The following is a 27887-nucleotide window of genomic DNA, read 5'->3' as shown; positions in this document are numbered from 1 at the left end:
CCCCGCGTGAGCTTTCGGGATCCAGCCCTTGCCCCGGCGCCGGAGTATCTTCGCGGCGGCGGATCCCGCTTCCCGCGTCGCCGTCGACTCGCCGCCGCGGCGGAACCCTGGCGCTCCGGGCGCGATGGCGCGGCGCTGGTGCCTGCTCTGCCTCTGGATCCCGCTGGCGCTGGCTGTGGAAGGTGAGGCGAGCGCGGGACCGGGGGGGGGGGCGGGAACCCCCGCGGACGCGGGGAGCGGCGGGGAGGGCAGGGCAGGGAATCCCCGGGCTGCCGGGTTCCCGGGAAGGTGCTGCCCGGGGAGCACCGGCGCGCAGGGGAGGCGCGGCTGCGGGGTGGCAGGCAAGCGCGAGGGGTCCGCCCGCTCGCCCTCCTCGTTCTTCCTTTCTTCCTTCCACCCCGATCTATTTTTAAAGCGCCCGTTCAAAGTGCTCCGCGCCCCGCATCGATTCTGTAAGGATCAATTCGCTTCTCCTGCGCTCACCATCTTTGCTTTCTCCTCCTCCCCGAAAGAACTACGATCCGCGTCGCCTTTCATCTCCAAATTCCTCTCCGTCTCTTCTTCGTGCCCATTCGCCCCCCCCCGCGCTGCCTTTCGATCCCCCCCGCCTCTCCACCCCGAAGCGTTGCCCCCAGAGACTGAGGCGCGCTCGGCCGCCCCTCCTCGGCCGCCCCTTGTTTGCGCGGGGAGCTCGGGGTTCGGCGGGGCCGGGGGCTCAGCGGGGGCTCGCGGGCGCTGACGTGCCGGGCGCGGGAGAGGGCAGCCGCGGCGGGGGCGGGGGGCCCCGGGCCGGGACTCCTGCATGGACTCTCGCAAAGTGGGCAGGGGCTGCGGAGTTCCTTGGGACCCCCCGGGGGGGGAGCGGTTGCCGCGTGGAGCGGAGTGGGGCGAATGGCCGGGCCCCCAGATGGCTGTCGGGGTCCCAAACGACTGGCCCGGCGGCGGGAGAGGAGCAGGGGCCCTTTCCCGGGCCCCCCGCTGGGACCCCGCGGGTGGAGGGCCTTCGGGGGCGGCCCGGGCGCTGCTGCCACCTGCTGCCTGCCGGGCTTCTCTGCACAGGCGGAGAAAGAAAGTTGGCGGATCAAGTTTTCCTCGCGGCAGCTCCTCGCCCTCTACCTGAGCGGCCGGGCAGCCCATCCCCCCGGCCCCGCGTCCCGTTTCCCGCACCCCACCGGCCGTCCGGAGGGCCGGGAGCCCCTCGCGCCCCTGCTTCGCGGGCCTAGCCGCCCGGCCCCGGCCCCACCTGCCACGGGAGCCCGCGGCCCGCGGCGCTGGAGCTGCTTCCCGGTCCCCCTCGCCCAGCCTGCTCCCGCCCCGGCCCGGCCCCCCTCCAGGCCCCCGGCCCTCCTCCATCCCCGGCGGGCGCTCGGATCTCACTGAGAGGGGCTTACGGGACCGAGAAGCGGCCCCTTTCCCTAGTGCCGCCCCCCCCCACACCCCACAGCTACCGGGCCGGGGAAGCAGGGCCGCCCGGGAGGGGCTCGGGGCTCAGGCCCCCTTTTTCAAACGACAAGGAGCGCCGCCCCCCGCCCCGGCTGCCAGAACCCCCCCCCCCCCCCGGCCGTCTCCCGCACCCCGCCTGGCCGCCCAGCATCGCTGCCGCCTCCCCTCGTCCGGATGGGCCTCCGCGGAGGTCGCGCCTCTCCCAGGGCTGAGCAGGAGCGGTGGAGCATATAACGCCTTAATTGAATCCCTCTATTGTGGCTTCCCCGCCAGACCCACGTGGGCCATTCAGAGCTGCCCCCCCGCGCCATCTCCCTGCAGCCCTGAGATGGGGTCGGGGGTGCTGCTGAGTCTCAGAAGCTGGGGGGGTCCTCCTCTGAGGCTCTCGTCCAGCCCGGGGGCTCCCCCGGGCCCCCAGCCCCACTGGGGCAGGCCCTCCCTGGCCCCTCATCAGAGGGGGCTGCCCGGGCCTTGCCCGCTGCCCTCCGGCTCGGCTGCCCGCCCTGCATGCAGGGTCCCGGCCCCCGTGCGAGAAGAGGGGGCCCTGGCCTGCTCCCGGCCCTCTGCTGCAAGCGGGGGGCTCGTGCCCCCCGGGGCCGGAGCCTGCTTGGGCCCGTCCCTGGAAGGCTGCCCTCCACCATGGGCACCCTGGGGGTCCTTTCAGTGCCCACGTCTCTGGGACTTGCCTCTTCCACCCTGGCTCGGCTGGACTGCAACTCCCAGCATCCCCAGCCCACATGACCGGGTGCTCAGAGTGGCAGATGGGCATGCAGGAGGCCCGGCTGAAGCTCCCACTCGTGCAGGACGCTTGGGCACCGTCACTCAGGCCGTCACGGACTGAGCCCGGCCTGCCACCTCGCAGGGTCGTTGGGAGGGCCAGTGAGGAGGGGGAGGGCTGTGCGCTGCCTTGGGCTCCCCACAAGAGGAATGTGGGGCTGCATGCGGATGCTCCCCTCCAGAGCCCCGACACCCGGCATGGCTGGCTGCCTCAGTGCGCTCCCCACCCTCCGCCCAGGGGGATCCCAGCTCTGTCTGGGGCTGGAGGAGCCCGGGAACGGCGGGGCGGTGGCTGGGATGCCAGGGGCGCGTCCCGTGGCAGCGAGGGCCAGGCCCAGGTGCTCTGGGCACCTGTGCAGGGCCGGGATGCCCTGCGCGGCCCGCATTGGAACCGGTTGCCCCGGCTGGCTGGGGAGCCGCCGGCCCTGGGGCCCCCCGAGAGCGCCACAGGGACGCCGAAGCAGGGCCTGGCACGCCTCTTACCGCAGGCAGGCGCGGCACCCTTTCATCTCGCGCCCGGCGTGGTCATCAAAGCGAGGCCTGCTGCCCGCCCGCGCCTCGGCGAGGCCCAGGATCCCTGCGCTCCGCAGGGCGGAGGCTGCAGCGCCACCCCGGCTGGGATCGCGCCCGTCGCAAACACGCCCGCGCGGTCCGTGGCCCTCCCAAGCCGAGGGGCGGAGAGGGGCCAGGGCGGACCGGCTGCAGGCAAGACGCGGCCCGTGGCCAGGCCCTCCAGCGCCGAGCCCGAGCCGTGGAGTGTCGTGGCCGAGAGCGCAGGGCTGGGACTCGGGTGCTCCGGCCGTGCTCCCCACGCGTCCATGGAGCCCGCTGGGTGCCTTGGGGCCGTCCCAGCCTCTCAGCCCAGCCTGCCTCACAGGGTCGTTGTTGTGGGGAGAAGACTGAGAGCAGGAGCATGATCCAAGCCGCTTTGACTTCTCTGTAATGAAGGAAGCGGGTTCACTCGTAGTTCCACTGGATTAACGGCCCAGCTCCACCCGTCCAAGGGAGCCTGGCGGGGGAAGGCTGGTTAAGGTGGGCCGAACAGGACCACACGCACTGGGGACACCCTGAGCAAGAGATGCCTGTGCCAGCAGGGGGGGGGCTCCACGGCCTTTCCAATGTCATATTTCTGCCCCCTCAGCTGAAGGCCGGTTGCCAGCCCCTCACAAGCAGCCGCGCTCCAGCCTGGGGCCTTCCACTGGCCAGAAGGGCTGGGGAGGGCGGGGGCTGTAGCCCGCATCTGGGGGGCACTGGGCCAAGGGAGCCGTGGAGTGTGCCACTGGAGTGGCCACGGGAGAGGGCTGCTGTCTGGCCAACGACCCCTGCCCGCCTCACCTGCCTGGGCGCGCAGGAGTTGGGAACAGAGGCACCTGGCCAGGCGAGGGGGGCCCACCCCTTCCTCAGCTTGCCCGAGACTCTGGCGCGGCCCCTCGAGGCCTGCCCTGCCTTCAGCCTCAGAGGCTGGGGCCGTGAGGGCTCCCCCGGCCAGGCTGCACCGGCCCGTCCTGATTCAGGGGCGGGAAACGCCCGGGGCTGCCTGGGCAACCCGACAACCGTCCCGGGCACCGGCACAGGGTGGCCGTCCAGGGTGCCAGGTGGCAGACTCAACGCAGCCTCCCCCGGGGACTGTGCGCCGGGCGGCCGGGATGCTCCCCACCAGGGCGCTCCCCCCAGGGCTTTCCCTTGGCCTCTGCTGAGCTGGCTTTTGCAAACTCCCCCGCTCTGTGGGCCTGGGGAAGCGTCTGGGGCGCACTGGCGCTCGCGGGCGGGCCGAGGGCAGCGGGCGCGTGCCCGGCTCCTGCAGCCGGCTGGCCGCTCATCTGGCCCGAGGCCCAGAGACACCGAGGGGAAGGGGCTTGTCCCCTGTTGGCCGGGGCTGCTCAGCCCAAGACACGGCAGCAGTTCCTAAAATGATGCCCGGCCTGAAGAAAGTGGAGAGGGGGGCAGTCCCCCCCACGACAAACGGCTCCGCAAAGCTGGTGGGCAGGAGGGGGAGGGCAGAGGGCACAGGCCAAGCGCGCGGAGGCTGAGGCGGCTTTCCAGGCCTGGGGGCCGCTCGTTCCCTCCGCATCCGAGGAGCGTGCCTGTGTGCGCAGGTTGCTGGGGAGCATGGGCTGCAGGGTGGAGCTGTGTTTCCCCGCTGCCGGCAGGATCCTGGGGGCCCCGGTTGGCATGTGTGCACAGGGACTGGATGAATCCTGGGCCTCCTCCGGCAGCACTTCCCCTCGTGTTCTCGGGCTGCCGCCCTGGCATTCGGCAAGACGCTGCCTGGTCTCGGAGACCGGACTCGCTGGTGCCTGGCAGCACAATGGGGAAGCTGGTCTCCCGGGCCGTGTGCCCAGGCTCTCCTTCCGGAACATGTTGGGCATTGGCGCGTCGGGGAGCTGGGCCGGAAGGCGGTCCCTTCTCGTTTGCACCTGGCTGTTCCCCAGCCCTGGTGTTGCAAGAGGGAGGAAATAATTTAGGGTTCTCTGCACCCGGCTGCGACTCCATCAGCCTCCTGTGCCCTTTCTCCCGCCCCTTCCCGTCATCGCTCGCCGTCATAACTTTGAACACTCCCTGCTCTGCTTTGTAGGGAAAACATCGCGGCCTCGTGACTCTCATGGGTTCCCTTTTCCGGCTGCAAAAACATGGTGCCGTTGCTTGTCCAGAGAATGCCTGAGTGGCCAAGGCAGTGCAGATGCATTCTCGTGTCGCTGCACAACAGCCCTGCCAGGCAGGCCAGCATTAGTGCATTCACCGCCCTAGTAATGCTGCAGGACTGCGGCTCAGGTGACCAGGGAGCTGGTCCGTGGCCCTGGGGGTGACCAGAAGCCTCTCCTGTCCTGTGCCGACTGCGGCTGAAGGACGCAGGCCGGGATCTCTGCAGCCCGCCTGGAGTCGGCGGGATGGCGCAGGAAGCCGGGCGGGCCTCAGTGGGATCCCGCACGCTGCGAATCCCGGCTGCCCGGGCCGTGGGGTCCCTTGCCCGGGCGCCCTCCAGAGCGGCGGGGCCCCCGGGCCAGGCCAGGGCGGGAGAGGCGCCCTTTGGCCAGGGCTCGCCAGGCGGGCCGAGGGAAGGCGGGCTGCGCTCGCTTCCTCCCGGTGCTGTTGCCCGCCGAGGCACGTGCCCCCCGAGGCCCCCGTTCCAGGCTCGGAGGGAAAGGGGGCGCCCGCCCGAGGGGCGCTGGGGAGGGGGCTGGGTGCGGCGCTCGCTTTCTGCGGCGCACAAGCTGCGCGGGCGCTTCCCCTTCCATGGGGCCGCTGGACGAGCGTTTCTGCGCCCCGCGGACTCCTGGCCCTCCTGGCCCCTCTCTGCCGTGGGGGCGGGACGCGGCCGCCCGCGAGCGAGCGAGCGAGCGACCAGCTGCGCGGGAAGGAGAGTGCGCGACGGCTGGATGCGCGGCGCGGTGCGGCGCGGCGCGGGCCCAGGTGCCTTTCTCCCGGCGGGGCGGCCCCCGCCCCCGCCCCCGCTAGAGGGGCCTGCGCGCCGAGGAGCCCAGGCGCCCGGGCCCTCGCCGCGCTGCAGGAGCCCCCTCCCGGTTCCCGAGCAGCCGGGCCCCCGACATCTGGCTTGCATTTCGGGAGGAATGAGCGGGGCTGCGGGCGGGCGGGGCGCGGCCTCCATGTTTGGCGGGGGGGGCAGTCGAGTGCACGCAGCCGGCTCGGGGCCCGGGGGCGCAGCCGCAGACTCGGGGAGCCCCGGCTCAGGGGCGGCCCCTCGAGGAGCCGCGGGGGGAGCGGGCAACGATCTCCTCGCTGCCCGCCCCGGCCCGCTCTGCCCCTCGGGCGGCGCAGCCAGCTGCGGCATCGCCCTGCAATTACCCGGCGTTCCCGGCTGCCCCAGATCGCACCCTCCCCTCCCCTCCCCTCCCCCGGGGCATCCCAGCCCCCACCTGCCCCAGCGGGGGAAGGAAAGCCAGGCTGCCGGTGCGTGTTTAAATCCCGCTCGTGCGTCAAAGCTGGCGATGGATGGGGCGTCCCTCGGCCTCCAGGGAGCCGGAGTCCCGGGGGGGTGGGGCTGGGATGGGGTCCCACGGCGAGGGGAGAGGGGGGCCCGGGACGGAGAGGCGGGAGGGGGATCGCTTAGCCCGGAGGGTGTGGTGGGTGAGAATTGATGGAGGGGGCTTCTGGTGGCGGAGATGGAATTGCTCCCATGAGAAAGGAAGCGGCACGAACAGAACAGCGGGGCGGCGAGATTAAAGCGGCTCCATCGTTGCTTGGGCCTTCCAAAGTTTGGCAGGCGCTCGCTGGTTCCGTGGCCTGGCCCCCCGTGGCTGCTCCACAGAGCGGGCCGCACATGGGCGCCCTTGCATCCTGCAGAGTGAGGCCAAGGGTGGGAGCCGGCAGCACCGGCAGGACCAGGCCGAGCGCGGTCCTTGCGTGCGAGCCCCACGGGCCCCCTGTGGCCCCCACGGAGCCTGCAGGCCTGCCACGGGCAGGGGGATGGCAGGGGACGCCAGGCCCGTCCCCCGTCCCCCATCCCCCCGCAATGGAGCCACACACTGCAGCCGAGGACCGGGCCTCTCCATGCCAGGAGGCCCTCTCTGCCCGGCCTGGGAACAAGGCCCCCCCATTTGCCACACGGGGTCTTTGCTCTCGGGCGCCCTCGCCAGCCGGGGGGGGGGCTGCTGCTTCTGCCCCCCGTGCCAGGAGCGTGCCTGCGTTGTGGGTGCCACTCCGAATCGAGGACCCCTGTTCAAAGGGGGTGGGGAGGAGTCCGGGGCGGGGAGCATTTGCTGAGCCGTGTGGAATAAGTGTGCGGCGTGGGGGGGGCCTCCCGATGCGAGTGGGGGTATCGCTCAGAGGGTGGGAGTTGGTTTCCTGGCCCTGGGCGGCAGCGGCTGTTTGGGGAAATGACGCGAGTCCGGCTTTTTATAAATATTCCACCACGGAGCGCCCACCTTTGACCCTGCTCCGCTCCCAGAATCCTGTGCAGCAGGGAGGGTGGTTTACATTGGCCCCGGCAGCTGCGGCACGTGCTTCGGAAAGCGGGTGGGGGGGATTTGGCTGGGATCTCTCGCTACCTGGGTGGTGAGGTGCTCTTTCCAGGGTCCGTTCCCAGGGAAATGGCAACACTTCAATGCAGTAGCTGCGTGTCTGGGATGCCGTGAGCTCTGCTCTGCACGTTCAGGTGGAGATGATATTCCTCACGGCCGCGTGGCGGGGCAGGGGCGCCGGGGGGGGCGGAATAGGAAGCAAGGCCCGTGGGGCACGGCTGCTTCCGCAGAGAACCCAGGAGTCCTGCCCGGTCGTGGATTTAAGTCTCATTCGTGGCTTTCCACCTCCAGTTGCCCTGAGTGGGCAGGCACCACACCGCTTGCCGGAGGAGCGAGCGGACGCTGTTTGTCCACACGCAAAGCCCCCTGCGCCTTTCCCAGGGGGTGACGGGATGTCGGCCACTGGTCGGGGGGACAAGGGCCCCCGTTGTTCTGTGCCGTCCGGCCGCCTCCGACTTGTGGGGACCCCGTGGATGAATGCCGTCCAAAATGCTCAGCTCGTACAAATCCACATTTGCACCACTGTAACTGCAGTCCATGACCGGCGTTGGCAAACTTAAAATGCTGCTAGTCCTCAGGAAGGTTTGCCCCGTAGAGCCAGGCGTTAACACAAGACCTGGGTTCTGACTAACATGATCGGGAACGTGGGGCACGATGCGCTTGCAATCCCTTGCTGGGCCGGCTCGCTGTTTGCCTTCGTTTTCTTTCAGAAAGCCGGTTTTGTTGGTAGGGGCGATCTTGCTCGGCCCCGCGGCCGGGTCTTTGCTCCCTCGCTTGCCCGCCCACGACCCCCGCAGCCCCCTGGCTGCGCTCCATCACGGGGGGGGCGGGTGCTGGGTCAGGCGAGGCAGCCCCGGGCCCGCCGGCGGCCGGCCTTTGTGGGAACGCAGCGCTGGCACGCACTCGGCACGGCGTCGCCTGTGCTCTTGGCGAGAGATAACCATGCCCCCCGCCCCCCCCCTCTTCCAGTGAACCTCATGAACACCAAGCTGGAGACGGCGGACCTGAAGTGGACCACGCACCCGCCTGGGGACGGCCAGGTGAGCGGCCCGGGGCAGGGCCTGGGCCCCGCGGGATTCTCGGCCGGCGCAGGCCAGCCTTCCCCCAGGTGTGTGGGACTGCAGCTCCCATGCTCCCCGGACGGCGTGGCCAGCGGCCTCCGGTGGGGGAGCTGCTCCCGGCAGTGGCCGCAGCAACGTGGACCTGGGGTCTTGCTGGAGGGCCGTCGGGGGGAGCCCATCGCCGCCCGCTTTCTTCGCGTCCAGGCGTGTTTTCTGGATCGGGTCCCCTTGGGTTTGGCTCTGGGGGTGGTTCCCAGGTGAGGGGGTGTCGCTGCCTGTCGGACGGGCGACCGGCCCGCCCCCTTCCCTGCTGTGCAGCTCAGCCAACGGATGCAACTGCAGAGAAGCGCGGTCTTTGTTCAGACTTGACTTTTTGGGTGGTGTGACGGGTGAAACTGATGGCGTGTTGCCAGCGCTCCCGGGCGGCTCCTGCCCGCACTTTCTCAGACGCCCATTCCTGAGCTCCTTGGCAGGAAGGGGTGGGGAAGGAGCCAGCCGGGGTTTGCCAAAGGGGAGCAGCCGCTGTTGGGGCGCTCGGCCTCTCCGTCCCCGGCCCGATCCAGCAGGGCGCTCTGGGCCCCAGCCCCTCAGGGCCTCTCCTGCAGGCAGAGAAGGGAACAGAGGTGCCGCTTGTCCCGGGGCCGTCTTCGCCTTATCCGGCCTTCCCCAACCTGGTGCTCCCCAGTGCGTGGACTACAACTCCCATAACCCTCCAGGTGGCCTCGTCCCCCAGCCAGCAAACTCTGGGAGTGCTGGGAGGCTGTGTGGCCTTCCAAAAGAGCCGCCCGGGAGGGGAGGGGAGGGGAGGGGAGGGCCGGCCCCTCCGTGGGAAGGCAAGGAGCCACGGATGGCCTCTCCCTGCGGGGCTGGGAAGCCCCTGCCAGAATCCTGTGCGGCCTGCTGCTGCTTGTCTGTGTTGACAAGACTGCACCAGCTGTGGGCACGGGAGCTGCCAGCCCGGCCCCGAACATCAGCACAGCTGCCGGGAACAGGTTTGCCCTTCCATGCCCGAAAGTGCCCCCGTGAGAACCGGCAACGAGGGCAGTCGCCCGAGGTCGGCGTCTTTCCTCTTCCCTCCCCACCACTTTTCCACTCGCGTCGTGGCCTTTATGCTGCGAGCCCGAGGACAGAGACAGCTGCAGTCCTGGTGTTTCCCAGTCTCTCCGGGATCCCCTTCCCACTGCAGAGTGGGGCCGGAATGCACGGTTGCCGCGGTTGCGGGTTGCGGTTGTGGCCCTGGCCTCCGGAGGGCCCCCGCGGGGGGGGGCGGCCTCCCCCCTGAGCCGGCCGTCTCGCCCCAGCAGTGGGAAGAGATCAGCGGGCTGGATGAGGAGCAGAACAGCGTGCGCACCTTCGAGGTGTGCGGCGTCCACGAGCCCAACCAGAACAACTGGCTGCGGACCACCTTCGTGCCGCGGGCGGGCGCCACGCACACCTACGCCGAGCTGCGCTTCACCGTGCTGGAGTGCTTCTCCATCCCGCGCGTGACCCGCTCCTGCAAGGAGACCTTCAACGTCTTCTTCTACGAGGCCGACGGCGACGTGGCCACCGCCACCTTCCCCTCCTGGATGGAGAACCCCTACGTCAAGGTGGACACGGTGGCGGCCGAGCACCTCACCCGCAAGCGGGCCGGCATGGAGGCCTCGGGCAAGGTCAACGTGAAGACCCTCAAGGTCGGGCCGCTCTCCAAGGCCGGCTTCTACCTGGCCTTCCAGGACCAGGGCGCCTGCATGGCGCTGCTCTCCGTGCGCCTCTTCTACAAGAAGTGCCCCGCCGTGACCGTCAACTTCACCGCCTTCCAGGAGACGGTGCCCAGGGAGCTGGTCATGCCGGTGGCCGGGCGGTGCGTGGCCAACGCCGCCAAGGTCAGCTCCCGGCCCCTCAGCATGTACTGCCGCGAGGACGGGCAGTGGGCCGAGCAGACGGTCACCGACTGCACCTGCGCCCCCGGCCACGAGCCCTCCGAGGAGAACACCAAGTGCCGAGGTGAGGCGCCGCGCGGGGGGCCGGGGCCCGGGCGCCCTGAGGGGACGCTGCGACGGCGGGCCGTGAGCTGGGGGCCCGAGGCCGCCGGGGGTCACTGGCGGGGGGCTGCCTCGCCCGGCCCCTTCCCAGCGGACTTGGCACCCCTCGGAAGAGGCAGGGCCCCCGGGCCGGTGGCCGCGTCGCATGGGGAAGGCACCTGCCTCTTCCTGGGTCCTCCTGGAGCAGCTGATGCTGGAGTGAGCTGGGGGGTCCCCTGGGCCTGACACGGGGCAAGCCAGCCCCTCCCTCCCGCCGCCCAGGAGTGCGGCTAGCACTCCTGGCCGCAGGGGGCAGTGAGGCCTAGTGGGCACGGACAGAGCCCCAGCGGCTCAGAGTCCCGGACGTGGAGGCCGCAGGAGAGCAGGGCGCTGGGAGCGGGTGCTGTGGTGGCCTGGCTTCTCCCTCTGCCCCCCTCTGCAGGGGATGGCGTGTCGCTGCCAGGACCCTCCCGGGGGACCCTCCCCTTGCAACTGCTTCCCCTCCTGCGCTCCCTTTGTCTCTCCGCTGGGCCAGCCGCCACGGGGAAGGGTCTTTGAACTCCCGGCTGGCTGCCCGGCCGGCCGAGGAATGCCAAATATCTGGGGGTCAAGGACGTTGGCCAGGAGGGGGAGGGGGAGAGGGCTGCCGGGATGCAAGGACAACTTGGGGGCGGTGGGGAGAAGGGGGTCTGGGAAGGGGGCCGTCCTGCATGCTTGGTGATCACGCTGGCGGGCCCCCACCTTGGCTGTGCCGCCCCATGGATTTGGGGGCCTCCGCGTGGCAGACGCCCACGTCCACGCTGCAGGAACAGATGCGGGAAGCCCGCCCTCATGCCCCTTCCGCCCGTCTGCCTGAGGAGGGGGCACCGTGGACCGCCCCCGGGGGGGCATCCCGGAGTCTGGCCGCCCTTGGGGAGGGCTGGCCCTCCGGCTCCCCACGGTGCTGCCTGGAGGAGCGGGTCCTGGCCGCTGAGCCCACGGGAGCACAAGGGGCCTGGGGGGAGCTGCCCGGAAGAAGGCCTGTCGCCTGCCCCTCCCGGCCCCCGCCTGTTCTGGCAGGCCACCCCTGTGCGGCTCCCGATTCCCATGTATGGACAGAGGACTGTGAGGGTGTCCGGATGGCCCCCTCCTGCTGGAGCGTGGCCCTCTCCTCAGAGTGCCGCTTCAGGCTCGGAAAGGGTGAAACAAGCACACACACCCACACACCCACACGCACGTGCGAGTGCCTGGCTGTAGTTCCTCGGAGATCAAGCACAGGCCCCAGGCCGCGCTTCCAGTCCTGTGCTCACTGGGAGCACTGGGCAGCTCCGCTCTTGCCCCCGGGCTCGGCTCAGAGGCCTCCCGCCCCGTCCGAGGGGCCACTCCCTGTTTTCACTGAGTGCGGAAGGTCAACCGCTCCGCCAGCTGCCATTGCAAAGTGAAAAGGGAATTCGACGGGTATTCTTTCCTGCCCAAGTTCTGGGGGTCCATGCTGAAGTTTGCGAAAGCAAAACCAGGCCTTTTGCCCGCCACCAAAATCTCCCCCTTTCCCCCCCCCCCATGAATTCTGGCTCTTTGGTTTGTTTTCAAACGGGTGTCGCGTGTGCTGAGACCCTGCCCCGTTGCTGCTTTTTGCTCTGGTTTTATCCTGTCTCAAACCTCGGAGTCTTTCTGTTTTGTCTTCCCACATTGCAATTTGGGGTTTTTACTTCTGGGAAGCACCCGGAGAAGTCTGGCCATCAGGCAGAGTAGATAAGCAAAAAATAGAGGCAGCGCTTTAAAGCAAGGTGAACGGACTCGAATGTGGGAGAGCGTCCATTAAAACCGGGGCGGTCGCCCTCTCCTGCCGGGGCGTGTGGGCCGGCGCTCGGAGCACCCTGCCGGGCACCCGGGTGGGGAAGGCGTGCGACGGAGGCGCCTCGCTCTTTCTCCCGCCTGCAGCCTGCGCGCCCGGGACGTTCAAGCCGGCGCAGGGCGAGGGCTCCTGCCAGCCGTGCCCCTCCTTCAGCAACTCCCACGTCCCGGGGTCGCGCGAGTGCCTGTGCCGCCTGGGCTACTACCGGACGGAGGAGGACCCCCCCGCGAAGCAGTGCACCAGTGAGTCCCGGCTCCGGGGGGCGGGGGCCGCGGGGCGGGGGGCGGCGGCGGAGGGCTCACCTCGCCTCTCTCCCCTGCTCAGCCACGCCGTCGGCGCCTCGCAGCATCGTGGCCAAGATCAACGGCTCGGTGGCCGTCCTGGAGTGGAGCGGGCCCCTGGAGAACGGGGGGCGCGAGGACGTGGCCTACCACGTCGTCTGCCACGAGTGCCCGGAGGGGCAGAGCTGCCAGCCCTGCTCCCGCCTGGCGTACGCCCCCCGCGCCCGGGGGCTCGTGGAGCGCACCGTCACCGTGGAGGGGCTGCGGCCGTACGTCACGTACTCCTTCCAGATCCAGGCCGTCAACGGCGTCTCGGACCTGAGCCACAACCCGCCCCAGTCGGAGTCCATCAACATCACCACCAACAAAGACGGTGAGTCGCCCGCGGGTCCGGCACACCCGGGGAGCCCCGCGGCCCGCAGCGCCCGCCCGGCCCGTTCCCGCCGGCCTCCGGTGCTCGTCGGCCGCCCCGTGTGGCCTGCCGCCCGGCCTCAGCCCACCCTGCCTTCTCCCCGCAGTCCCCCAGCCTGTGTCCGAGGTCCATCCGGCATCTGTGAGCCCCAACGGGGTGACTCTGACCTGGCCTCCCATCCAGCCCCCCACGGGGAGCATCCTGGATTACGAGGTCAAGTATTACGAGAAGGTGAGTGGGGGGACGGGGCGCCTTTCGGCCCTGCGCTGGGTGGCGGAGGAGAGGGCTGGTCACGTGTGGGGCGGTTGCGCCTCCGACCCAGGGCCAGGCGGGGCACCTGCCCAGGGGGTGGGCAGGTGTCCGGTGGAGGGGCGTCGAAGGGGGCGGTCCCAGCGGTGCTTGGCTGGGAACTGTCCCGGAACTCCCAGCATGCCTTTGGTGTCCTTTCCCGTCCAAACCCAGCTAGGACTGCCCCTCAGTTGATCCGTCGTGCGGAGTTTAGTTAATACTTGGCCACAACAAGGGCTGGGCCCAGCGATCGTCCCGCAGAGAGTCAACCCACTCGAACGAATAGGTTTTAAGTGAAGGCCAGCCGGGGCTGCAGCCCCACGGCTTGGATTTGAACCTTCCCTCCACAAAGGGCACGTCGAGGGGGCTTCCCTGCCCCTGCCTTGCCTCTCTCGGCTCCCGCACTCCAGAAACTCCGGCTCCGGGGCCTGCGGACCCTTGGGAATGGGGGGTGCTTGTTGGCGGGCTCGCCTCCCCCTCCCCGCACGTGTGGGCCCAGGCCGGCCGCTCTGACGCCAGCGGATGGCTGTGCAGTTGCCGCCCTCCTCTTGGGGGACCCGGGAGGCGAGGGGCCACCCCCGCAAGCCGCGTGAGCCCATGTGGTGCGAAGAAGGCGCCAAGGCTGCCCGGGCCTCCGCATGCAGCCTGGCGCCAACGGCACTTTTAAGCCGGTCCATCAAGGCCACCGTCCAGTGCGATTCGGCGGCCCTTGAACTGTGGCACCCTCCACAGTCAGCCAGCCTGCTGGCTGGGGATGATGGGAGGTGGCTCTGATGCCCTGAAGGTGGGAGCAGCTACTCTGGGTCAGCGGATCCCGACGGAAAGGGAAGGCTGGTGGGCGCGGTGGGCTGGGCAAGGGGGGGGCGGGGCGGGCGTTACTGGAGTCGAGCCGGAAGACTGGCGTGGCGCCATTTCAGCGGGGCCGCGGGGCCACGGGCAGGGCCGAGAGCTGACCCCCCCACTGCTTCCCCTGCAGGGTGTCGGGGGGCCCATGTTCGTGAAGACCTCCGAGAACCACGTGTCCCTGACCGGGCTGCGCCGAGGGGCCGTGTACGTCGTGCAGGTCCGTGCCCGTTCCGAGGCCGGCTACGGCGGCTTCGGGCCCGAGCGGGCCTTCCAGACCCAGGGGGCCGGTGAGTGAGTGGGGCAGCCCCGTCGGGCTGGCGTCGCATCGCGTCTCCCCGTCCGCGTGCCGACGGCGCAGCACAGGCCGCCGGCGCGGCACCTCCGCTGCCCAGGTGGCCGTGCCGTGGCCCGGGTCGGCTTCCCGCCCCAGAGCTCCGCAACAGTGGCCGGCTCCTTTCTCCGCCACCCGAACCCTGGAACGTTCCTCGCATTTGGGCAGGGGGGGCGGCTGAACGGCTGCAGCGCAAATCCAGGAGCCGTTGCACAAAAGCGGGCTGAGTCGTGCCGGAAGTGGCATCATCTTAGGCCTACAGAGGTAGCGTCCCAACTCGGTACATTTCCCATTTTTGCGGGGGGGTGGGGGCAGCTCTTCCGTGTACTTTCCTGACAAGGGGATTGGATTTTATTCTTCAGAGAAGTGGCATCTTCTGAGTTGCACAGATTCTACTGAGCTGGCAAACGGTTGTTTTTTTGAACTTTTTCCTTTCCAGGATTAGTTGCATGGGACTATGAAAGTCACTGGGGGATGCGTCGAGGCGTGTTGCCTCAGCTCCTTTTCCCATGGGTTCGGTCGCTGGGGGCGGAGGGCTTCCGAGGGAGCCGGGGAACGGACCCTTTCCTGGGGGCAGAAGCGTCTGCTGCCCAGGAGGCGTCCTGGGCGTTGCCGGCCGGGCTGTGGCAGGTGCAGGAGCAGCTGCCCCGCCGGGGAGGGTCGCCACTGCTTGTGCCTGTGGCTGGCGGCTCCCTGGGCCCCGAGGGCCCCCACGCACCCGGGGGCCCCATGGCTGCCCAAACGCTCGTGCTGGCTCTGCCCACCGGGTCGCAGCCCTTCCCCAGCCCAGTGGCAAGTTTCTGGCAGCAACAGAAAGGGGGGGAACGGGCAGTCGGAAGGCAGGGAGGCTTGGGGAGCCCCCGAATCAAAAGCGATGGCCACCCCTTCCTGGATCAAAATAAATAAAACAACTCATCCTAGGAGAGGGACTGCGCCCAGTTCTTCCCGCTTTTGCCTTCCGTTTCGCATCGCTCTGCTTTCTGCTAACGCAGCTGCGTCAATCTGGGGAATTTCCTGCTTGGCCTCATCCCTTCCTCAGGTTTTAAGGCTGCCTCTGGCCCTCGCCGCAGCAAAGGTTCGGCTCTCGCATAATTTGGAACAGACCCCCCCCCCTTGCCTGACTCAGTGCTGGGGCTCAGGCGTCCCGCCCTTTTCCAATGGAAAGCCTTTTCTGCTCTTCCCACCTGCGGCGTTTCCCCGCCTGGATGCTGCCGGGCCCCTGCCTTGGGAGGGCCTCCTTCAGCTCGTTGGGGCCCACAGGGGCCTCTTCCCCTGCGTGGGGCAGCTCCTCCAATTTCCCTTCCCCAGAGCGGTCGGGCCGTGCGGCTCTGCACGGGAAGCTTCCGACTCGCCCCCCAGCCACTCAGCCTGGGCGGTGTTCGCAGGGAGGGGGAGCCGGAGAGGACGGTGCTGATGGCTTTTCCAGGGGGGGACTGTCTGGCAGAGCGTACGATGCCTGACCGTCTGCTGAGCAGGTTAAGCAACCGGCTGGCAAAAGCTGAATGTCCCCGGCCCTCCTTGCGGGTTTGTGAGGAGGCAGCCAAGAAATCGCCGCCTGAGAGGCCACGTCCCGGGGCAGCTTCCGTGGAGCGACGCGGAAGTTGCTGGGAACGGCATCCCTCCTGCCGCACCGCCCAGGCCCAGAAAAATCCTCCTGTGTGACAACTAAACAGAGAAAACCACGGGCTCCCACAGATTTGGGATACTCTGGGTTGTGGTGCAGTTTAGCAGAGGCATTCCGGTTACTTGAGGTCATTGGGCTGGAAGTGATCGGCTGGCTTTGCCGTCCGGGCGGTTGAAGCACACCTGAGCGATTTTTTCTCAGGTCGCATAGCGCAGCATATCACCCAGCGCACGCAGGTTTCTGTCCTCTGAAGGTGCTCCTGGGAACCGACCCACAATCCCCCAAGCTCTTCCTTTCCCTCTGCCACGCACAGAGTCGGGAAGCAGTACGGAGAAGCTGGCGCTCATCGTGGGCACGGCGGCTCTGGGGGCGCTGGTGGTCCTGGCCGTGGTCATCGTGGCGATCGTCTGCCTCCGGTAAGGCGCCAGGGCCCGCGGGGGGCGTCTGGGCCGCGACCGGGGCCAGGAAGGGGGCTGGGCAGGGCGAAGCCCCAGGGGCCGAGCCCCGTGTCGGAGGCGCTCTCGGGGGCCCCTCACGGAGGTGGGTGCAGTCCCTGTGCAGCGCGGCCGGGCGTCCCGGTGGCCGAGGGAGGGAAGGAGGGAGCCGCTGCGCCTAGCGGAGTGTGGCCAGGCCCCCCCAGGGGGCAGCCGGGGGCACCCAAGGGGGCGTGGGTGTGGGCGAGGGGCGGGGCCTGGGGACGCGGCCGTGGGCGGGGCTCAAAGGCCCCTCTTGTCCGCTCCGGCAGGCGCCAAGGGTCCTCGCGGTCCCGGGAACCGGAATACTCGGACAAGCCCGGCCAGTACCTGATCGGGCACGGTGAGCATGAGGCGAGCTCCGTGGGAGGGGCCTGCGGCATCGTGGGAGGGGCCTGGGCCACTGCTGGGCTCTGCCAGCGGTCCTCGCAGGCCGGCCGGGGCGGGACGGAGGGGGGGGAGCTGTGGCCCTGGCTCAGCTGCCCCTCCCCGCTCAGGCACCAAGGTGTACATCGACCCCTTCACCTACGAGGACCCGAACGAGGCCGTGCGGGAGTTCGCCAAGGAGATCGACGTCTCGTACGTCAAGATCGAGGAGGTGATCGGGGCAGGTAGGAGCGGCCGCGCTCGGGGGCCCCCGCGTCAGCTCCGGCAGGCAGCGGGCACCCGCCGGGGGCACCTGTGGCGGGAGGGGGCGCGGCAGGAGCCCCCGCAGGCCCCGTGTGGACGGGCTGGGCCCCAGCCCGCCCCCTGCCCACCCGCCGGTCGCTCTGGAGCGCTGGGGGCGGGAGGGACCCACGCCCGGTCCTCGCGTCTCCCCACAACACGCGATTGCAGGCTCCTCCTCGGTGCCATCAACGGAGGGCCCTGAAGTCGCGCGGGGAGCCAGGGATCGGGGCCCAACCTTGCATGGGATAGCGCTCCCCCTTGGTTTCGGAGGCCCGGTGACGGCCGATTGGGAATCTGAACTCTGCAAAATATGGAAGGCAGCTTGCAGCCCAAGCGGAGATGCCCGCGTGCAGCGGTGCGAGCCAACGCTTGCCTGCCCCGGCGAAACAGGCAAGAGCGGCAGCCGCGGGAAGTTGCCCCCGCAGAGAAACAGGCACGGGTACGAAGCTGCCCCCCTCCCCCCCGCCAAGCGGGGAGGCAGGTGGGCCGGCAGACCCCTGGCTGGGCCCGCAGGGGTCTCCCTCTGCGGAGTCACCCCCCCACGGCCCGTTCTGGGAACAATTGCCAAATGCCGGGCCAGCTGGACTCAGTGGCAGGGCAGCCTGGGGGCCGCGCTCTCACGGCGGCAGGACCCGAGAAAGCTGGGAAGCAACGGGCCATGGGAAGGGAGTCCGGCCTGGGAAGGAGGCGTCGGAGGAGGAGGGTAACCGGGCAGCCTCCCCTCCTCAGCTCTAGAGCAGTGCCTCCGAGTCGGGGGGTCCCAGAACCCGCAGGGAAAGGAGACGGGCCAGCTGCACCCGCAGGAGCGCCCAGGCCCTGCGCTGGGGAAACCTCCGGCTGAAAGGATCCAGCACCTGCGGGAGGGTTGCTGCTGCCTGTCGGAGCAGGCAACACTGGCCCCAGCCACGAGGCGCGGCAACGACTGCGGCTTTCTGCGGCCCAACCGGGAGCCGCCCCCTCCCCTGCCTTCGTGGGGGAACAGCCGTTTTTGAGAAGGGGCAGAAAACGTCGTCCACGTGGTCTCGGTTCTCCAGCCGCAGAGCCACCGTCCTGTGGAAGGCCTCCCATCCACTGGGCACGTCCGAGTTCGCAGTTAGAGGGGACGCCGGGTTGCTGCGCCAGTGTGGCTGCTGCTTCTGCCCGCCCCGGAGAACCGCACGGTGCCGCGGGGCCCAGGGAGGCCGGCCCGGTTCCCAGGTTGCCCTTGCCGCCCCTCAGCTGCCTCTCCCGCCCCGACAGGTGAGTTCGGAGAGGTGTGCCGTGGGCTCCTCAAGGTGCCGGGCAAGAAGGAGATCTACGTGGCCATCAAGACGCTGAAGGGGGGCTACACGGAGAAGCAGCGCCGCGAGTTCCTCAGCGAGGCCAGCATCATGGGCCAGTTCGAGCACCCCAACATCATCCGCCTGGACGGCGTCATCACCAGCAGCATCCCTGTCATGATCATCACGGAGTTCATGGAGAACGGGGCCCTCGACTCCTTCCTGCGGGTGAGTGGGGGCTGCGGCCCGGCCACGCGGGGCCCCGAACGCCACGGAGCAGCCGCCGGCCCCGGATACTGGGGGTTGCAGGCCACCCCGCCCGGAGCGCACCCGGTCAGAACCGGCTGGGACACCCCTGTCCAGCCCGCAAGACCTGTGGGAGAGGCGTCCCCATGGCTTGCGCTAAGCAGGGGGTGGAGGAGCCCCCGGGGTGCCGGCGGGGCTGAGGGGGCGTCTGGCTGCGAGCGACTGCCGTCTCCTGCGTGGGAGCCTTGCCCTTTGCCCCCGGCCGTCTCCCAGCGGGCCCCGTTCACGACAGCCGCGTCCAGCCTCAGGGGAGCCGACCCGCCTCGGGGTGGGCCCCACCGCCTCCCTGCGGCTCGGAGCCCGGGGGCTGGCGCGTCTCCCGCCCCGTGTGGCGCCCCGTGCCGGCCTCGGAGTGGCTCTGCCCCGCCTGAGCGCCCCTCTCGCCGCCCGCAGCTGAACGACGGCCAGTTCACGCCCATCCAGCTGGTGGGCATGCTGCGTGGGATCGCCTCGGGCATGCGCTACCTCTCCGACATGAGTTACGTGCACCGGGACCTGGCCGCCCGGAACATCCTGGTGAACAGCAACCTGGTCTGCAAAGTTTCGGATTTCGGGCTGTCTCGTTTCCTGGAGGAGAACTCGTCCGACCCCACCTACACCAGCTCCCTGGTGAGCAGCGGCACCTTCTCCAGGTGGCCCGCGGGACCCCCGCATCCTCCCCCCCGCACCTCGCACTGGGTGGAGGGCAACCGGCGCTGGGCTTGGGGAGGAGGGGTGCCAGCGGCAGGGCCCCCGAGGTCTCCGGGAGGTGCAGGGTGGAAGCCCTGTATTTTCTGGGAGAAGAGGAGGTTGGAGGCACCCTCTAGGGCAGTGATGGCGAACCTTTTGGAGGCCGAGTGCCCAAACTGCAACCCAAAACCCACTAAATTATCGCAAAGTGCCAACACTGCAATAACACCTGAAAACTGAGGTTTTAGTCTAGAAAAAACACCTCACAGCCAGGCCAAGAAACGAGTCGCGGCTAATGAGTCGTGGCTTGTGACATCATTGCCTGGCGCCGCTACTCCTTTCTGAGCATACGCAGGGCCCTCCCCCCGTGCGCTGTTATCCGATGCTCGGCTGTTGGGGTGATGCTGGGCGACTCGGATCACGTGCTGACATAGAGGGCTCTGCGTGCCCACTGTGGAACCCTACCCTGGTGCACACCCCTGACCCTAATATAGGGCTGAGGTTCCATTGAAAATAATGCAATTTTGAAAAAGCCGTCGCTGAGTAGCTTTTTCTGCCCAGCTCATCATTTCTGCCCATTCTAAACACATTCCAACCATCAAAATCATGCCAGGACACCTCGTTTCCCTAACCCTAACCCTACCCTGGTGCACACCCCTAACCCTAATATAGGGCTAAGATTCCATTGAAAATAGGGCGATTTTGAAAAAGCCTTTCCTGAGGAGCTCTTTCTGCCCAGCTCATCATTTCTGCCCATTCTAAACACATTCCAACCATCAAAATCATGCCAGGACACCTCGTTTTCCTAACCCTAACCCTACCCTGGTGCATATTCCTAACCCTAATATAGGGCTGAGGTTCCACTGAAAAGAGGGCAATTTTGAAAAAGCCGTCCTTGAGTAGCTTTTTCTGCCCAGCTCATCCTTTCTGCCCATGCTAAACACATTCCAACCCTCAACATCATGCCGGGACACCTCGTTTTCCCAACCCTAACCCAGTGATGGTCAACCTTTTAGAGGCCGAGTGCCCAAACTGCAACCCAAAACCCACTTATTTACTGCAAAGTGTCAACACTGCAATAAAACCTGAAAACTGAGGTTTTAGTCTAGAAAAAACACCTCGCAGCCAGGCCAAGCAAAGGTATATATACCCTTGGCAGCGCACTGACCAGCCATGCGAAAGCTCGGATGAGTCGCGGCTAATGAGTCGCAGCTCGTGACGTCATCGCCTGGCGCCACCACTCCTTTCTGAGCAGGCGCATGGCCCCCATGTGTGCTGTTATCCGATGCTCGGCTGCTGGGGCGAATTGGCCCGCGTGCCACCAGAGAGGGCCCCATAGGTTCGCCACCGCTGCTCTAGGGAGTCGGGCCTTGGGCCCTGCAGCCCAGTGCTGCTGACACTGACTGGCAGCTGTGGCGTTCAGGGTTTCAGGCAGGAATGTTCCCAGTTCGAAAGCTCTCGGGGGCCGAGCCGGGGGCCCTCTGGGTGCCAGGATAAGGCCAGAAGAGGAGGCAGGTCCTGGGGAGGGCCTGCTTCTTATGTGCCCGGTGCCCCTGCCGTATGAGCCGACAGACGCCTCTGGGAAGCCCACAGGGAGGCCGGGGGAGAAATGCCGGCATCGCCAGCCTGCCACCGTTGTGCCGCCGGCTGCCACGGAGCAGTCCCAGCTGGCAGCCCGGCAGCGTCCTCCCGCCAGACATGCTGGATCCCCTTCAAAGCGTCGCCGTGCATGTTTTTTTCGGAGGGGCAGGTGGCACAACAGACCTTGCGGCACCTCCAGCCTGGCGCTCTCCAGAGGTGCCAACCACAGCACCTATCATTCCCAGCCCGATGTGGGGGCTGCGGCTCCCATCGCTCCAGGGCTGGAGGCGGCCGTGAGCCCTGCTTGGTGGCATCCTGAGCGGAGGGAGAAGATGCTGGCGGATGAGGAATGGGAATGCCTGAAGAGCGTTCAGGGGGAGATGGAACCGAGCCTGGAATTCAGGAAGGGCGGAGCGGCCCTGGGGCTTCCTCTGGAACGGGCCGATTCGGCTAAATCCACTCCATCTGTGTTTCCTGGCGCTCGCTTGGCCCTGCTCACTGGCAGAGTCGGAATTTTAGGGTGGTGAGCATTTTTCCACTCATGCAGAGGCCCATTAGCGTAAATCTGCCATTAATTGTGCAAGTGCGCACGGGTGCAGATACGCATTAACGGAAGGGCAGATTCCTACAGATTTCCCGCAAAGGTCCAAATGTATATGCCAGTCCGCAGGACTGGAGAGACTTGGAAAAGTCAGGAGGCTGCCGAGTTCGGAGAGTCCTGGAAGAGTTCTCCGCCAGCTGCGCCTCTTCCCGGGCTGACTCCCCTCCTGCACCTCGCGTCTCTCCTTAGGGCGGGAAGATCCCGATCCGGTGGACGGCCCCAGAAGCCATCGCCTTCCGCAAGTTCACCTCCGCCAGCGACGTCTGGAGTTATGGCATCGTGATGTGGGAAGTCATGTCCTTTGGGGAGCGGCCGTACTGGGACATGTCCAATCAGGACGTGAGTGCCGGGCCCTGGGCCTGCTTGCAGGAGGCTTGCTCTGCCGGGCGGGGGGGGGGGGCTGTGGAGGTCTCCCCGACGAAGCCTGCTTCACCCCCATGGACCCTGCCCAGCCTGCTGGTGTCCAAAGCTGTTGATAACGGGTCAAACCCCTGGAGCCGTTTTGCTTTCTGGGAGTTTCTCCCTCATTGCAGAAAGCAATTTAAAAGCAAATAACCATCGGGGGCACAGTGTCGTAATTCAGGGGCCGCATCCTAACAGGCACGGGCTCGTGCACGGACACCGACTGTGGTGGGAACGCCTCACGGCCGGCTGGCCACTTCAGGGAAGCTCTCGGCGGCTCGTTCCTGCGGGAGACGGGCAGAGAGCAAGAGGGAGCCAGGGAGGTCAGGAGCACCCAGTGCCAAGAAGCCCCTCCGGCCAGCGACCGGGACCCCCCTTGCAGGAGCAGCGTTCGGTCATTTAGCAGGGGGCTGCACAAGCCACGGCACCCCCAAGGGACTGGCGAGCCCCAGAAAAGGGTCTGCGGGCCCTCAGCGGAAAGCACAACCGCTTAACCCCGGGGAACGTACGCGCGGTCGGAATAGCTCTCCGCGCATCTCGACTAGAGTTGGCCAAAAGTGTTTGCTTCGAGGAGTGGGCACCCCCATCTTCCCGGGGAGCCGCCTCCGGTCCTTCCAGGCTGCACACGCCTCGCTCGCTCGCCCGCACGCGTCCCGCCCCCGTCCTCGGCTCTGCTGCCCCGGCCACAGGCACCGGGCCGGAGTGGTCGAGCCCCGGGCAGGCGCGCCCCGCCGGGCCGTCCGAGGAGGCCCCCCGGCCGGCCCCGAGCCCACGAGCCGCCCCGCCCTTCCCCAGGTGATCAACGCCATCGAGCAGGACTACCGGCTGCCGCCCCCGACGGACTGCCCGGCCTCGCTGCACCAGCTGATGCTGGACTGCTGGCAGAAGGACCGCAACGCCCGGCCACGCTTCACACAGGTCGTCAGCTCCCTGGACAAGCTGATCCGGAACCCGGCCAGCCTCAAGATCGTCTCGCGGGGGAACGCGGGGTGAGCCGGCGCCCCTGGCCCAAGGACTGCTCTCCGGAGGGGGCGGGGGGCCCGTCGGCGCTGCCGGACGTCCCGGAACGGCTGAGCCAGCCGCGGGCCTTTTCCAAGGGGGACCGCGGCGTTTCCCCCAGCGTATTTCCCCTGCGGTGGGGAGGGGGCCTTCGTGGGCCTCCCGCTAGGGTGGGAGTCTGCGCGACGCGGCTGCCCCGAGAGCTTTCGGGCCAGCAGGGGCTCGGGCCCGCGTCCCCCTGCGTCGTGCTGGGTCCCTCGCGCCGCCGCCGTCGTCGTGGGGGCCCGCCCTTCGCCCGCCCTGGCTGGGGCGCTGCCCGGCCCCTCCTGGAGACCCGAGCCGCGTGGCCCCGGCCCCGCTGGCCCCGGCCGCTCACCCGCCCGCCGGGCGCTCCTCCCGCAGGCCATCCCACGCGCTCCTGGACCAGCGGCTGCCCCACTATTCCTCCTTCGGCTCCGTGGGCGACTGGCTGCGCGCCCTCAAGATGGGCCGCTACGAGGACAGCTTCGCCAGCGCCGGCTTCACCTCCTTCGAGCTGGTCAGCCAGCTCTCGAGCGAGTGAGTCAGTCGGGGGCCGGCGGCGGGGGGCGGGCGGGCCGGGCCAGGGGCACGCGAGGGAGAGGGCCCCGCTGAGCGCGGCGCCTCGCTTGCCTTCCAGGGACCTGCTCCGCATCGGGGTGACCCTGGCCGGGCACCAGAAGAAGATTATGTCCAGCGTGCAGAACATGCGAGCCCAGGGCAAGGGGGCCTCCTCGGCGGGGCCCAAGGGGGGCCACTACTGACCCACGGAGCGGCGATGACGTCAAGCCGACCCTCCCGGGGCCTCCGACAGCTGGGGCCGCCCGGGGACCTGGCCGCTTGGCCTGGGAGACCGGCCCCCTCCTCCCCGGCCTCCCCTCTCGCTCGCGGGAATCAGCTCCTCGCTCCCTCCTCCGGGTATCTTCTTTCTGGAAGGGCTGCCAAGGTATTTTAGCTCTTAGACTGACTGGTTCAGCGAAGATGGTGGATGTGGGGGTGTCCCAGCCCCCCGGCGAGGGGTCGGCTGCCCCGGCCGGCCAGGAGGCTGCCGGCGTCTCCCACCCCGGCTCTGTCGCTTGGGTCCTGCATTCCTGAGCCACCGAAGCTTCCGGGGCGTCTGTGCTTCCACGCAGCCACCCGGACCCTCAGGACCGTGGAAATGCCAAAGGTGGCCTCAGGCCAGCCAATTCCCGGGCAGCCGTTCTGCCTCTTTGGGAACAGCCGCTTGGCTGGTGGGAGATGCCTGGTGGCGGCAGCGATCCCGCACGGCCCACCGGGCGGAAATGCGAAGCGGAGAACGAAGTTCCTCTGTGGCTCCCGAGAACCGCCTGGCTCGAGACGGCCGCCCCCGGGACTGCCGTCGCGCCGATCCTGCGAGGGCCCGCGGGTTCGCTGTGCCGCTCTGCCGCCTGCGGTTTGGCCGTTGCCCCGGCAGCGCGGAGCCGGGCGGAGGGCGTGCGGGCAACCGCCAGAGGCCTCACGAAACGTGCCGCGCCCCGTTCCGACGCAGCGGGAGGACGGCCGCCCCAGTCCAGCGAGTTCTGGAAACAGCGCGCCGTGCTTGAAGACCGCCGGCCTGCTTCGCACGGAGAGGGTGGGACGCGGGTTTCCGAGCAAAGCCCCGAGCCGTCCCTGGCCGAAAAGCCAAAGAAGGACGGGGTGCTGGGCAGCGCCGACTGCACAGGACGGGCTTTTCGGGGCGTCCCGTCCATGGCACATGCTGCGCGAAGTCATCGGAGCAGAAGGGCCCGCAGCCCTCCGCCGGGGACTCGTTCGACAATCAGACAACTCTGCACTTTCTGGTGGGACAGTGTGAGGCTGCCCCGGGGATGCAAGGCGGGACGTGGACGGGGGGTCCCGCGCTGGCCCACAAGAGCGGGCGGGCGGGCACGGGGCATCCGGGCACCGGACGGTGGTGTCGCAATGGCGAGACGCCCCCGTGGGCCCTGCAGGCGGTGGGGGGAGCCGGCGGAGGGCGCCCCGTTTCCCGAACGACGTGCCTCTGGACGAAGCGTGGGTGCCGATCGCCGATGTCGTGGGGACAGCCTGCGACGTCACATCGAGCGCCGATTCTTTTGTACCAAGTCTTAACCTTCATATTGAAGGTGGTGATGTTGCTTTTTATTAAAAATGTACCTTATAAACCAGGTTAAGGGAGAATTGCCTGAGGTGGGTTTCTTGACAGTGGAAGGTTTTGGTGCTAACGCCACAGCAGCCTTTCTCCATCGGTTGTCTTCCTTCTCGGCTAAAGCGGGAAGTGGCGCGGGCCACCACGGGGGCCCCGGGCAAAGGGAGGCACGCGGGGCCTGGCCCCAAGCCCGGTGGGCTACCTCGTGGGCCTTTGGGGCCCCTAAAGGAACCGGGACTGTCCAGTCCGAGAGCCGGGGAAACCGGGCCTGAACGGCGGGTGCTGTGCCACTCTTCCAAACGGCCGCCCTCCCCTTGTGATGGATCGCAGAGCCCATCATTCCCTGCCAGCGTGGCCCTAGGAATGGTGGGGGCTGCAGCCCAACACACTGGAGTGCCCCGGCTTGCAAGGGGCCACGCTGACGGGCGCCTCGGCTCCGTCTTCGCAGGGCACGTGCTACCCCTGAGCGTTGCTCCCCTGAGCCCCACGTGGGATGAGGGATGGGGCAGAGCCGCATTCTGGGGGGCTCGACGGGCCCCTGCGCCTGCCTGTTTGCCCCTCCAGGCGTCAGCTGGACCTCACACAAGTGGGACTTGGCAGGTGGGGGGCAGATGTGGATTTGCGGAATGGGGGAAGTTCTGGAGGGCCTTCTCTGGAAACACGCTAATTTAAAACTTTTTTGGAACATTCCCTCTGCTTCCTTGCTTGCTTGCTTAATAAAAGCTTGCCTCTTTTTAAAAATGCCACCTCCAGATGGGGCTTGTTACGCAGCACATCAAGGAGGTCTTCTAGGTGATGCGGGGCAGGGGGGGCACCTGGCCCAGCTGTCCCCACACCCCTAACAGAGGGGGCCAAGCTTACTGCTTCTGCCCCCATCCGCTGCGCAGGCCGGGAGCGGAACGCAGATGCCACCGCCGGCAAGCGGGCAGAAGTCCCTCCAGCTCAGCAAGGTGGGGAGGACATGGCACGACCCCCACGCTCAGCCCGGCTTGGGGGCCTCAGGGGGCGTGGACCAGAGGGGCGAGGGGCCGGACCCTTTGCATTTGGGGGGCTGGGCCCGTGCGTCGGTGCTGCAGGCGCCGGGATACACCTGGTGGAGCGTTCTGGGGCATCCCCTTTGCTGCGAGGCCAAGAGGCCGCCTGGGAGCATGAAAGCGAGTGGGGGGCAAGACGTGACCCACCCCTGGATTGAGACAGGCTGTGGGGCAGGCTGGATGCTGCGCCCCCAGAGGGATGGTCAGCCGTGAGCAAAGCATCCCACGTGACACAAGCCGGCAGTGGTGCGTATGGAGGGCATCTGCAGAGAATTCGGCTTTGCCATGCTTCTAGTCCTTAAGGCTGCTTGGCCCCGGGAAGTACAGATGGAATGATGCTTCCTCCCTGTGGGGAGTGGGGGGGCATGTGCAAAATGGGTTTCCAGGGCAGAGGAGGCGGTGGGGGGGGGTCAACTTCACTGAGTTCAAGGATTTAAAAGTGCTGAGCCAACGGCGATGCGGCTTTTCTGCCCCGCAAGCCTTGCGGGCTGTTGAGAGAGCAGGCTCTGTTGCCCTCGAGGGGAGTGGGGGCTTCCCGTCTTTGCTCCGTCCCCAAGCCAGGGCCCGCCAGACGCATCGGACGGGACTTCACATGGCCCCCAACCACAGGCCCTGGCTCACAGGTGCGAACGAGAATTTCAGAGCAGCGCGTCTTGGCACGGGTTGGAGAAGCGCTGGGGCAGAGTCAAAGGTGAAGGGGGCCTGGGCAAATGCCTTGGAGGAGGTCCCTCAGCCGCTTGGGGGAGGTCCGGACACTTCCCAGGGGTGGAGGGGGGCACGGCTGCCTGGGACGCCTGGAGGGCCACGTGGGGCCCCGGGTCCAGCCATTCTGGAGCCCCTCCCATGTTCTCCGCATGCAGGGCAGAGGCAGCGAGCACCTGAAGGCGGGTCGCCTGGTGTGGGGGTGCCCCCTCATGCCCTGCCCGGGCTTCCCAGAGGCAGCGGGATGTCCCCCGTCGGAGGCAGAAAGCTGGGCTGGATGGATCCCCCCAGCTCTGTCCGCACCGCCACCGCTCCGGAGCCGCTGGGGAGCCCGGGTCGCTCGGTTCCCCGCCAGCGCCGGGGCTGGGGGGGGGCAGGAAAGGCGCGGCGCGGCTCCCACCCAAAGCCACGGGACGCGTCGCAGGAAGCCTGCTGGGCCACGGCTCCTCTGCTGTGGGAAGGGAAGCGGGAGGTCAGGTTCCCCAGCCGAGAACAAAGGCCGCCAGGGCGGGCGACGGGCCCCTGAGTCGCGGGTAGGGGCTGCCCGGCCCGGAGGCCAGCAGCCCCCCCGCGCCGGACGGAAGCTCCCGTGGGGAGGGGCTCGGCAGAGGGGCCGCAGCCACGGGGCGGCGACGCCAAACCGGCCTCTCAAAATGGAGTCCGGGGGCACCTCGCCCCCCCCCCGCTTCGCAGGTGAAGCCTGTCTCCGGGAGGTGCGCTCAGGGCCTGCAGCCATTCTGCGCCGCGCCCCCCGCACCACCCCAGCTTCTCCCCGAAAGGGCGGGACCGTGGCCCCTCCGGGCAGCCGGCCCCCCGCCCCGGTGCTCCGCTGCGCGGAAAGCTTTCCCCGGCGGCCCGCCTGGACCGGGCTGCCTGGCCTGCTCGCACCTCCTGCCCCCCCCCCGCCCCGCCATGCGGGTCTGCGTCCCCCGCGGATCACGCGAGGCGCACTTCGCGGGCCCCGCCGTGGCGGGGGATCGCCGGGCAGCCGCGTGGGGGCGGCACTCATCCCCGCAGCGCTCAGGGCAAGCGCGCCTCCCCGCCGCCCCGGAAGGCTGCGGCTGCGGGCCAGGGGCGCGTCCCGCACTGCGTCCCAAGGCCCGGGCAGCCCGAGGGGCGCGGGGTTCCTCCTCCGGGGGTGGCGGCCCGCGCCGGCACGCCCGGGCC

General features: G+C 68.5%; 1 protein-coding gene across 3 annotated transcripts; it reads left to right on the top strand.

The window, feature by feature from the left end:
* EPHB4 (EPH receptor B4) lies at positions 1–25003 on the top strand. Of its 3 annotated transcripts, none has more exons than XM_044417220.1 (16): positions 1–182; positions 8169–8239; positions 9565–10246; positions 12184–12339; positions 12422–12751; positions 12897–13021; positions 14055–14211; positions 16193–16295; positions 16625–16695; positions 16850–16963; positions 18261–18508; positions 18980–19195; positions 21627–21776; positions 22635–22828; positions 23241–23396; positions 23497–25003. In XM_044417220.1, the coding sequence occupies exons 1-16, from the start codon at positions 125–127 to the stop codon at positions 23618–23620; spliced, it is 2955 nt and encodes a 984-aa protein (XP_044273155.1). In that variant the 5' UTR covers positions 1–124; the 3' UTR covers positions 23621–25003. The 3 variants fall into 3 exon arrangements, with proteins under 3 accessions (XP_044273155.1, XP_044273154.1, XP_044273156.1); XM_044417219.1 differs by having other exon boundaries at positions 9562–10246; XM_044417221.1 differs by lacking the exon at positions 23497–25003 and having other exon boundaries at positions 9562–10246; positions 23241–23400.
* The last annotated feature ends 2884 nt before the right edge of the window (positions 25004–27887 follow it).

Source organism: Varanus komodoensis, unplaced genomic scaffold, assembly GCF_004798865.1.
Source record: "Varanus komodoensis strain SLA01 unplaced genomic scaffold, ASM479886v1 scaffold87, whole genome shotgun sequence".
Taxonomy (NCBI): Eukaryota; Metazoa; Chordata; class Lepidosauria; order Squamata; family Varanidae; genus Varanus; species Varanus komodoensis.
The sequence above is the reverse complement of the archived record's forward strand: the minus strand, read 5'-3'. Positions and strand labels throughout refer to the sequence as shown.